The 11,995-nt window shown below is 46.2% G+C and overlaps 1 protein-coding gene across 1 annotated transcript in view; it reads right to left on the reverse strand.

Moving 5' to 3' along the window:
- lrriq1 (leucine-rich repeats and IQ motif containing 1) overlaps window positions 1-11,995 on the reverse strand; it is a 40,079-nt gene that overhangs the window by 5,376 nt on the left and 22,708 nt on the right. Inside the window, exons 18-23 of the mRNA XM_056416164.1 lie at window positions 11,720-11,773; window positions 11,174-11,250; window positions 10,850-10,900; window positions 10,678-10,760; window positions 6,298-6,396; window positions 870-1,005 (exon numbers count right to left, since the gene is read on the reverse strand). Of these exons, the coding sequence (XP_056272139.1) occupies window positions 870-1,005; window positions 6,298-6,396; window positions 10,678-10,760; window positions 10,850-10,900; window positions 11,174-11,250; window positions 11,720-11,773 (500 nt within the window). The remainder of the gene's footprint in view (window positions 1-869; window positions 1,006-6,297; window positions 6,397-10,677; window positions 10,761-10,849; window positions 10,901-11,173; window positions 11,251-11,719; window positions 11,774-11,995) is intronic.

Below are 11,995 nucleotides of genomic sequence, written 5' to 3' on the forward strand. Positions count from 1 at the left end.
CACAAACACAGACAGCCGTGCTCCTCTCGGCTCAGCAGCTCGAACATCAACAACAACGGTTCCCGTCAACCACCCATAACTTCCGTTTTACGACAGGTTAACCCCGCCTCCCCTCTACTCCGCCAATCACAGGCACGCCCCCTCGACCAGCATCACGGTGCCACACTGTGATTGACAGCCACTTCCAGTGTTGCCAGGTCCGCGGTTTTTGCCGCTGGTTGAATTTTTTGTCCGCTGGTTCGGGTAGACCTATTTTGCATGCAAATTACATGAATATCTTTAAATAAAAATCCATATTTTAAATGAAATAATATATTTATACCCAAATCCTACCAAACTGACTCCAGATCAGCACGTACACGCCTCACTAGCACCCCACCCCCCTCAATTATATGCAGCACCTCAAGGCACCTTTGTTTTCTCTTTTAATTAGTGTTAATACTGTCGGCCAATCACTTTTATTTCATTGGGCCTAATGTAAAAAAACCACTGTTAAATGACTGAGACAGTTATTTTGTATTAAGTTAAGTATTAAAAGGGACTTTTGTACTATTGCTTGATTTGAAGGCCTGTTACCCTGTTGATTGCAATAAATAGGTCTACAACATATGTTTATTGTGTTTGACTGTTCATTACATAAAAAAAGCAGACTTAAAAGTTACTTTCCCGAGTAACTAATTACTTTTGATATACAGTAACTAGTAAAGTAATTAAATTACTTTTAAAAGAAGTAACTAGTAACTATAACTAATTACTAATTTTCAGTAACTTGCCCAACACTGGATATTATATAAATGTATATATGTATATATATATATACATATATATATATATGAATTAAAAAGGTGTAACCGTAATACACGCCTCACCTCTCAGCCTGAGTCTGCAGCCACCGCTGAGTTTGGTCACGCTTCTTTGCTGGCTCCTCCCACTCCGATGGCTCCTCCCACTCCACTAGCTCCTCCCTCTTCGTTGGCTCCTCCCTCTCCACGTGCAGAAGGTGACCTGAAAACCAATTAGCGTCACATGCAATTACATTTTCTTTTTTCTTTCCTTCTCCATCTTTCGTCGGCTTGAGAAGAAAAAAACTCGAAAAACTTCTCGACGACGAACGAGAGCGAGCGCCGACGTGTTTCCCCCGTGGTCACGGCTCAGGGGTCAAAGGTCGTGTTTGTCGGGAGGACTCGGAGGTTCTCGTCTCCGCCGGAACTCATGACGCGTTTGTATAAAGCGACTCACTAGCGGCAAAAAAGAGAGAGAAACGATGGGATAATTGAGATGAAGCCCCCCCCCAATAAACATGTCACGTGATAGATGCCCCCCCCCCCCCCAAAAAAAAACACTTCCCACGAGGTGACGGAGGAGCTATGAATTATGGGTGGTTTTTTTCCCTCACAGAAACTCGCTCTCTATTAAAAGTGACAAAAGGTGATACAAGATAAGAATTATCACATTTATGCTGCACTCCAGTAGCAAGGAGACCCCCCCCCCCCCTGACCCCTTCCAACCTCCTGAACCCCCCACTGAGGGGGGGGGGGGGCTGTAGGAGTCACGCCTGTTAAGAGAAGCTCTTAAGCACATTAGGCGATCTCCTCTAAGAGCTCAGAGAGGAGGAGGAGGAGGAGGAGGAGGAGGAGGAGGAGGGAGCTCCTTCTAACATCAACCATTCCAATTAAGTCATATTTTTTCAGGCATCTTTGTAACCTGGCGTCGACGTTGCCCCGAGCGACCGACTCTCTCTCCGCGTCACGTGACCAGACGATGCCATATATGGGCGCTCCGCATCCTGATTGGCTCTCTGCTTTAAGGACTGTGAAATAATAAATCTAATGAACACAATAATAAGACTACCTGCCATTTTATGACAATTGCTCATACCTTGTAACAATAAACAAGTATATTTATTATTACCTTCGCATCGAAAATGTGGAAGGTTATGTTTTGATCGCCGTGTATTTATTTATTTATTTGTATGCGTGTTACTCGCATAACTCAAAAAGTATTAAACCGAATCGCATGAAATTTGGTGGGATGATTGGTTATTATCCGAGGACCATTTGATTAGATTTTGGGACCAATCGAGTCAAAGGTCAATATCTTAATTTTTACCATAGCACGGTCAATTTTTATCCAATTGGCATGCAACTAATGCCAAAATGTTCATAATTCAATGCCCAATCTTGTGATATGCGAAAGTATGCGCTCTACCGAGTGCCCATTCTAGTTTTATGATATTAACGACATTAAATCATAATTAACGCGTGTTGGACGTCTTTAATAGGCCGACAGATGAATGTCCCTTTAAGTCAAAAACAATCTTTTAGAATTATAAGTCAAAATGTTGCTATAATACAGACGCACAGTTTTTATAAATATGTTGTCTGTGTTCTTTGTTGTTGTTGTTGGCTGTTTTGAACTGTATTGTTATTACCTCAAAACAGACTTTCAGATCTTCTGTTTTGTTGCACAAATGGAAGAAGTGACAATAAAGACGACTGACTTTTTGACTTTGACAAATTAGACGAAAAAAAGAGCAGAAATATGATTTAATATTCACAAATTTGTTTCCGTTGGTATTTCATCCCCTTAAAACTGTTTCCTGTTAGTTTCTTACGCCTTTAATGCGTCAATCTCAAAGATTATTATCATCCAATTAAATATCTCTCAAGTCACCGTGGATATATTTAAAAAATAAAAATAAAATGATGACTATTACAGCTTCCCAAAATACTAAATCCACCTTCCAGACGCCCAGCTCGGCCCTGTGGACGTACGGCATCGTTCAGGAGCCGTTGTTCAGATTATGGAACGTTTAAAAAAAAAAAAATTGTTGGACGTCCCCAAATTCAGACAATCATTTAGACTCATACGTCAAAACGCAGCTACAACACAGACGTTAAGTTGTGTTGTTGTTGTTGTTGTTGTTAGCACGTTATCACTTTATTACCTTCGCATTGAAAATGCGGAAGGTTATGTTTTGATCGCTGTGTATTTGTACGCGTGCGTGCGTGTTATTCGCATAAGTCAAAAAGTATTAAACCGAATCGCATGACATTTTGTGGGACGATTGGTTATTATCCGGGGACCATTTGATTACATTTTGGGATCGATCGGGTTAAAGGTCACGGTCAAGGTCATGGGAAGGTCAAAATCTTATTTTTCCCATAGCGCGGTAAATTGTTATCCAATTGGCATGCAACTAATGCCAAAATGTTCATAATTCAATGCCCAATCTTGTGATATGCGAAGGTATGCGCTCTACCGAGTGCCCGTTCTAGTTACTACAATACTTTTATGTCATCTTCAGATCTTCTATTAGTTTACGCAAATGGAAGAAATGACAATAAAGACGACTTTGACGACAATAATCATCGTTTCATTTGCTCTGAGGCCTAAAATACCCAAATAAAACGCATTAATATCATCTTATTGTTACCGTGACACGTAGAACAACGACTCTGCGAGGCGGGAGACGGACGCGCGTCTCGTCTCGTGAACTCGTCCCCGAGAGACGGAAACTTGGCGCGTCGGAAGGTTCTGGTGTTTGGAGTCTGGTGCCCGTCTCGGCGAGCGGCCCGGGCCGCCGGCCGACAGGAAGTTGGCTCTCGGCGCGCTCCTTCCCTTCCCGCGTGCCAGTTTGTCGTCTCGGGAAAACAACGGGCAACCGCGAGAGACGGGTGTGTTTTTTTTTTTTCAGAGGTCTGAAATTGAACGCACATGAACGGCGGTAAACAGCCGACGAGAAGTTATTCTGGAAGGTAAACAAGACGATTGCGTTTCAGCCAGACTTTGGAGACGGACTCGGAGTGTGAAATCGAGTTAAGTGCTCAAAAAATATATATATATATATATATATATTTATACTTGAGTGTCCCAAAACGGATGTTTGGAGGAGGTGGGAGGGGCTGTGTGTCAGCTTGGGGGGGTAAGGGAGGCGAAACGAGGAGGAACGCTCGGAGGGATCTGCAGCATCCAGACAAACCGTCCAGAGCAACGTCACAAGAAAAGAGGGGGGGACTTCTACTTTTCTTTTTTTTGGGGGGGGGGGGGGTCTCCAAGAAGAAAACGTTTCGTGGCTCCACTCCCTCTCTCTCCCTCTCTCCCTCTCTCTCTCTCTCCCTCTCTCTCTCTCTCTCACTCCCAATCCTTCTCTCTCTCTCTCTCCCTCTTTCTTTCACTCCTTCACTCCTCTCTATCTCTCTCGCTTTCACTCCTTCCCTCCCCCCCCCTCTCTCTCCCCCCCCCCCCCCCCTCTCTCTCTCCGGGTATATGTGTGTAATCCGATACCCATTTCAAGTGGGTAACTCATGTCCAGCACATCCACACAAAAGAGCTCCGGATAAAATAAACACGGCGCGTCGGATATCTTGGAGAAGAATCTGTCCCGAGGTTTTTCTTCTTTTTGGGGCTAATCACCTCCAGAAGGAGGAGAGGCTCTCCGAGAGGCCTGAGACGCTAGCCCCCCTGTCACTGTGTGTGTGGGGGGGGGGGGGGTGGATCCGGAGGAGGGGGTGGGGGGGGGGGGGTCAGGACCAGGGCCGCCGCCTCATGGTCACCGTGTAAAGAGGCAGCAGGAGCCGGTTCCAGTTACGCCTTTTTTTACAGATTTCCTCCCGGTTGAATAAAACCAAACAGACGGAGGAACGAGGAGCGACGGGTGATGTCATAACAAGTGACCCCCCCCCCCCAGTTCCTTTATGGAGTGGGGGGGGGGGGGAGATACGCTCAATAAATACGTGATAACGAAATGATACACTCAAAAAGAGTCAGTATATAAAGTTATTGGTGGGGAGAAATCAAACTGCCACCCCTCTGGGTGTGAGGCCTTGACCCCGGTGTGGGGGGGGGGGGGGGGGGCACGGAGACATCCCCCCCCCCTTATCCTCCCTCCAGCCCCTCCCTCCAGCCCCTCCCTCTCTTTTAAGTCTGGCGGTGGACATCATCTCTGCCCCTCGGGTGCGGGGTCACATCGTATCTGACCTTTACACCAACGATTTTTAACATCCATAATAATATATGTTACGCTTTTTTGGGGAAGGAAAAAACCGAAACCACTTCATACAGGAAGCTTGTTGCATCTTTTCGACTTCTGGGTCAACTCACGCGTCCGTTTAAAGAGAGACGTTCCCGTCCATGACATATTATATACATACGGTCATATTTCGTGCGTGTGTGTCCGTGTATAACTCTCTTTATGATGAAAACCAAATGTCCAGAAGCACGACGTCGTCGCTCGGTGATGTCACCGCTCTGCCGGGTCTGGAGTCCGTGTTATTCTCACCAATGGAAACAAATTGCCAAAATTATGACAATAACAATAAAGTTGAAACAAACAAAAAAGTTTAATAGAAAATAAGCGAAAAGATTCTTTCGACGTGTAGGCCTACGTCTTTTCTGTTTGGGTGCGCTTGTGATGTTGAGCCCGTTGCCGTGGTAACTATCTTACTTCTTCCGTCTCGCTCTGAAAACTCTCAAACCAGAGTTGGCGAGTGTTGGAATATTTTAGACAATTTGGACAATTTAAGACGTTTTTTTTATTGAGTTTACTGAGTCACAAAATATTATTAAAATTATAATATTATTATTAATAACATTTATAAATTATACAAATTGTCAATATTTGTGTTTTGGAAATATGGAATATACCCAGTTATATTTAGAAAATAGGATACCAGCGCAAAATATATTCCTGCACAGGACGTCCATTAGATTTTAAATATATATGTGATTTATAATATATGATATTCACCTTTTATTTAAATATATTTATGATAGTATATGGTATTTATATATATATTATTTATATTATATGATATCTACATTTTATTATAATATACTTGGTATATATGGTTTTAATATATCATATTATATCGCATAGTATTATGATATATATACAGTATATGACTTATATTATACAATATTTACATTTTATTTTTATAATATCTGATATAAATATATTTATGATATTATATGGTATTTACATAGAAGATTATACTGAATATTATTATGATTTATATTTATTAATATACTGAATTGTATGAATAAGATGTCCTTATGATGTCAGTGTTGGAATAAATGTTAAATATTTAACTACAAAGTAGTTTTTTGCATTGAATCATTCTGGGATGTTTGATGAAATTAATTTGGAAAACAAAAATAAAAAATAGAAAGTTCCACCAGCCGCCACTAGGGTTGTTCTTACAATGACAGTGATAGTGGATGATAGTGTGTGTGTGTGTGTGTGTGTGTGTGTGTGTGTGTGTGTGTGTTTTTAATTTAACGCTATGCAGCTCTCACATCTCACGTCACTCTTGTTGTGTTGCGCCCGTCGGCTTCGTGGCTCCACCGGAGACAGCGGATAACTGCAGAACCCCAAGGAGGGACGGACGGAGGGATCTGGCACACAGAGAGAGAGAGAGAGAGAGAGAGAGAGAGGGTCAATGAAGGACACGGCGGGCCTCAAACCAGAAGCAGAGGCCCAGGCCCGGCTCTGGTTCCACTGAGGCAGATGCCACGAGGAGTTAGCGCAGACATAGACCTGTGCGTCGGCGTGGCAACCGGACAAAGAGCCCCCGCCGTCGGGATCGTGCGACTCCCAGTTGTGATCAAAGGGCGTCCTCCCTCTACGTGACGGGCGGGGCCTCGGCGCGTCGCGGGCGGGGAACCTTCAACGCCACGAGCGACCGGAGGGGAACGGAAAGAAGACTCGTCGAGAGGGGGGGGGCTCTAACCCCCCCCCCCCCGTTACGGCTCATGAACGGGGAACAAAGACGGGAACGAGAAGAGGCACGATGCACCGCGGAGGCTTTTATTCTTTTAGAAAAAGGGAATTGAGGAAATGTGTTCAAGTGATCGGGACGAGGAGACGAGAAGGAAGCCTTGGTTTAGGAGATGAGAAGGAAGCGTTGGTTTAGGAGACGAGAAGGAAGCGTTGGTTTAGGAGACGAGAAGGAAGCGTTGGTTTAGGAGGCGAGAAGGAAGCGTTGGTTCAGGAGACGAGAAGGAAGCGTTGGTTCAGGAGGCGAGAAGGAAGCGTTGGTTCAGGAGACGAGAAGGAAGCGTTGGTTTAGGAGACGAGAAGGAAGCGTTGGTTCAGGAGATGAGAAGGAAGCGTTGGTTCAGGAGACGAGAAGGAAGCGTTGGTTCAGGAGACGAGAAGGAAGCGTTGGTTCAGGAGACGAGAAGGAAGCGTTGGTTTAGGAGGCGAGAAGGAAGCGTTGGTTTAGGAGACGAGAAGGAAGCGTTGGTTCAGGAGACGAGAAGGAAGCGTTGGTTCAGGAGACGAGAAGGAAGCGTTGGTTTAGGAGGCGAGAAGGAAGCGTTGGTTTAGGAGACGAGAAGGAAGCGTTGGTTTAGGAGACGAGAAGGAAGCGTTGTGTGTACTTGTACCTGTGTACCCGTGTACTTGTACCTGTGTACCTGTGTACTTGTACCTGTGTACTTGTACCCGTGTACTTGTACCTGTGTACCCATGTACTTGTACCCGTGTACCCGTGTACTTGTACCCGTGTACCCATGTACTTGTACCCGTGTACCCATGTACTTGTACCTGTGTACCCGTGTACCTGTGTACCCATGTACTTGTACCTGTGTACCCGTGTACTTGTACCCGTGTACTTGTACCTGTGTACCCATGTACTTGTACCTGTGTACCCATGTACTTGTACCCATGTACTTGTACCTGTGTACCCATGTACTTGTACCTGTGTACCCGTGTACTTGTACCTGTGTACCCATGTACTTGTACCCGTGTACTTGTACCCGTGTACCTGTGTACCCATGTACTTGTACCCGTGTACTTGTACCCGTGTACTTGTACCTGTGTACCCATGTACTTGTACCTGTGTACCCATGTACTTGTACCTATGTACCTGTGTACTTGTACCCGTGTACTTGGACCTGTGTACCCATGTACTTGTACCCGTGTACTTGTACCTGTGTACCCATGTACTTATACCCGTGTACCCGTGTACTTGTACCTGTGTACCCATGTACTTGTACCTGTGTACCTGTACCCATGTACTTGTACCTGTGTACCTGTACCCGTGTACTTGTACCCGTGTACTTGTACCTGTGTACTTGTACCCGTGTACTTGTACCCGTGTACCCGTGTACTTGTACCCGTGTACTTGTACCTGTGTACTTGTACCTGTGTACCCGTGTACTTGTACCTGTGTACTTGTACCTGTGTACCCGTGTACTTGTACCTGTGTACTTGTACCTGTGTACCCGTGTACTTGTACCTGTGTACCCGTGTACTTGTACCTGTGTACTTGTACCTGTGTACCTGTGTACTTGTACCTGTGTACCTGTATACTTGTACCCGTGTACCCGTGTACTTGTACCCGTGTACCTGTATACTTGTACCCGTGTACCCGTGTACTTGTACCCGTGTACCCGTGTACTTGTACCCGTGTACCCATGTACTTGTACCCGTGTACCCGTGTACTTGTACCCGTGTACCCGTGTACTTGTACCTGTGTACCCATGTACGTGTACCCGTGTACTTGTACCTGTGTACCCATGTACTTGTACCCGTGTACTTGTACCCGTGTACTTGTACCTGTGTACCCATGTACTTGTACCTGTGTACCCATGTACTTGTACCCGTGTACCTGTGTACCCATGTACTTGTACCTGTGTACCCGTGTACCCATGTACTTGTACCTGTGTACCCATGTACTTGTACCCGTGTACCTGTGTACCCATGTACTTGTACCTGTGTGCCCGTGTACCCATGTACTTGTACCTGTGTACCCGTGTACTTGTACCCGTGTACTTGTACCTGTGTACCCGTGTACTTGTACCTGTGTACCCATGTACTTGTACCTGTGTACCCATGTACTTGTACCTGTGGTGTACTTGTACCCATGTACCCATGTACTTGTACCCGTGTACCTGTGTACCCATGTACTTGTACCTGTGTACCCGTGTACTTGTACCCGTGTACCCATGTACCCGTGTACTTGTACCTGTGTACCCATGTACTTGTACCTGTGTACCCATGTACTTGTACCTGTGTACCCATGTACTTGTACCCGTGTACTTGTACCCGTGTACTTGTACCTGTGTACCCATGTACTTGTACCTGTGTACTTGTACCCGTGTACTTGTACCTGTGTACCCGTGTACCCGTGTACTTGTACCCGTGTACCCGTGTACTTGTACCTGTGTACCCATGTACTTGTACCTGTGTACCTGTGTACCCATGTACTTACCTGTGTACTTGTACCTGTGTACCCATGTACTTGTACCTGTGTACCCATGTACTTGTACCTATGTACCTGTGTACTTGTACCTGTGTGCCCGTGTACCCATGTACTTGTACCTGTGTACCCGTGTACTTGTACCCGTGTACCTGTGTACCCATGTACTTGTACCTGTGTACTTGTACCTGTGTACCCGTGTACTTGTACCTGTGTACCCGTGTACTTGTACCTGTGTACCTGTGTACCTGTGTACTTGTACCCGTGTACCTGTATACTTGTACCTGTGTACCCGTGTACTTGTACCTGTGTACCCATGTACTTGTACCTGTGTACCCATGTACTTGTACCTGTGTACCCGTGTACTTGTACCTGTGTACCCATGTACTTGTACCCGTGTGCCCGTGTACTTGTACCCGTGTACCCATGTACTTGTACCTGTGTACCCGTGTACCTGTGTACCCATGTACTTGTACCTGTACCCGTGTACCCATGTACTTGTACCTGTGTACCCATGTACTTGTACCCGTGTACCTGTGTACCCGTGTACCTGTGTACCCATGTACTTGTACCTGTGTGCCCATGTGCCTGTACTTGTACCGTGTACTTGTACCTGTGTACCCATGTACTTGTACCTGTGTACCCATGTACTTGTACCTGTGTACTTGTACCCGTGTACTTGTACCTGTGTACCCATGTACGTGTACCCGTGTACTTGTACCTGTGTACCCATGTACTTGTACCCGTGTACTTGTACCCGTGTACCCATGTACTTGTACCTGTGTACCCATGTACTTGTACCTGTGTACCCATGTACTTGTACCTGTGTACCCATGTACTTGTACCTGTGTACCCATGTACTTGTACCCGTGTACTTGTACCTGTGTACCCATGTACTTGTACCCGTGTACTTGTACCCGTGTACTTGTACCTGTGTACCCATGTACTTGTACCCAGTACCCTTGTACCTGTACTTGCATGTACTTGTACCTGTGTACCCATGTACTTGTACCTGTGCACCTGCACTTGCACCTTGTACCCGTGTACTTGTGCACCCTGCACTTGTACCCGTGTACTTGTACCCGTGTACCCGTGTACTTGTACCCGTGTACTTGTACCCGTGTACTTGTACCGTGTACTTGTACCTGTGTACTTGTACCTGTGTACCTGTGTACTTGTACCTGTGTACCTGTATACTTGTACCTGTGTACCTGTACCTGTGTACTTGTACCTGTGTACCTGTATACTTGTACCTGTGTACCTGTGTACTTGTACCTGTGTACCTGTATACTTGTACCTGTGTACCTGTGTACCCGTGTATTTGTACCCGTGTACTTGTACCCGTGTACTTGTACCTGTGTACTTGTACCTGTGTACCCGTGTACTTGTACCTGTGTATCCGTGTACTTGTACCTGTGTACCCGTGTACTTGTACCCGTGTACTTGTACCCGTGTACTTGTACACACTCACCCCGGCGTTTCTTCTGCGCCGCTGGCATCATCTTCCGGGCCCTCTTGAGCATCAGAAGGGCGGTGTGTCTGTCGGTGAAGCCCCTGGAGACAACGAGAGGTCACGGGGTCACTCGATGACACACACACAGACACACAGACACACACACACACACACACAGACGACGACTGACCATTCCTCCAGAATCTTCTCTGATCTCTGAGAGAGGCCTCCGCTACGAGTCCTGAACGGGACGACACACAGGAACTCAGATTCACGACGTCACACATCTCATTGTTTCCCGAGGACTCGTCCTCCAGAGGACGGGAGACTCCCGACGTTCCTTCATGGAGGAACGCTCCGCTCGGGACGGACGGGAGGACTTCAACTCCGCTTCTTCCTCGACTTTGTGAAACCCCGAAGGTGAGACCCGAGTCGTCGTGACGTTCAGGTGTCGAGGCGCCGGGAGCGTCACTCGGCCGGATGTTCACTTAACGACAGACAGAGACGAGTCTACCTGCTGGGGGTCTCGGGGGAGTCCACCTGCAGCCGGGCCTGCTGCGGCCTCCACGCGAGCGCCGGTGGGAGGATGACCTGTGGGGGGGGGGGGGGGGCACAAAGATCAACCAGGGTCACTAGTACCGCTTCATTTAGGAGTATTCTTTTAAAAGCTGTGGTGGGGGGAGAGGGGTAGACAGAGGTGTAATGTTCTTTTCTTTAGGTATTTGAAAGGAATGCCAGGATGCAAGTCCAACCAACAGCTTCATATCCCTGCAGACCCCCCCCCCCCAGTACCCCCCCCCCCTTTGATGGAGGTCGGCCCCCCCCCCCCCTCCAGGAAATAATCTTGTTTTTCGAGAGAGTGAATTTTGAAAGATCAATCAGGGAGAGTGAGACAAATCCTGGAGGGAGGGGCCGACAACCGAGATGAGAAGATAACTCTTCCATTGACATCACACAGGGGGAGGGGGGGAGAGGAGGGAGGGGGGGGGGGGCAAAAAACTCCCTTCCAGCCCCTTCTCCCTGTAATTGGGAGTATTAAGGGATGTCCCTGTTTCCTCACCTTCAGAGAGGGAGGGGGGTCCTCAGACACCGTCCAGGGTTCCTCCAGCGCCGCCTTTTGAAAAGAAAAAATATTATGTGATTATATATACAAATATATATATATATATATATAGTATATATATTATTTTGATTTTATATATATATATAATATATATATATATTAAATCACAATAATATATATATTATATATATGTATATATATATATATATATATTTTAAAAATCACAATAATGGATGTAATATATTAGAATGAAGGGAGGTTAGAACAAACAAG

The sequence above is a fragment of the Pseudoliparis swirei genome, chromosome 6 (assembly GCF_029220125.1).
Source record: "Pseudoliparis swirei isolate HS2019 ecotype Mariana Trench chromosome 6, NWPU_hadal_v1, whole genome shotgun sequence".
NCBI lineage: Eukaryota > Metazoa > Chordata > Actinopteri > Perciformes > Liparidae > Pseudoliparis > Pseudoliparis swirei.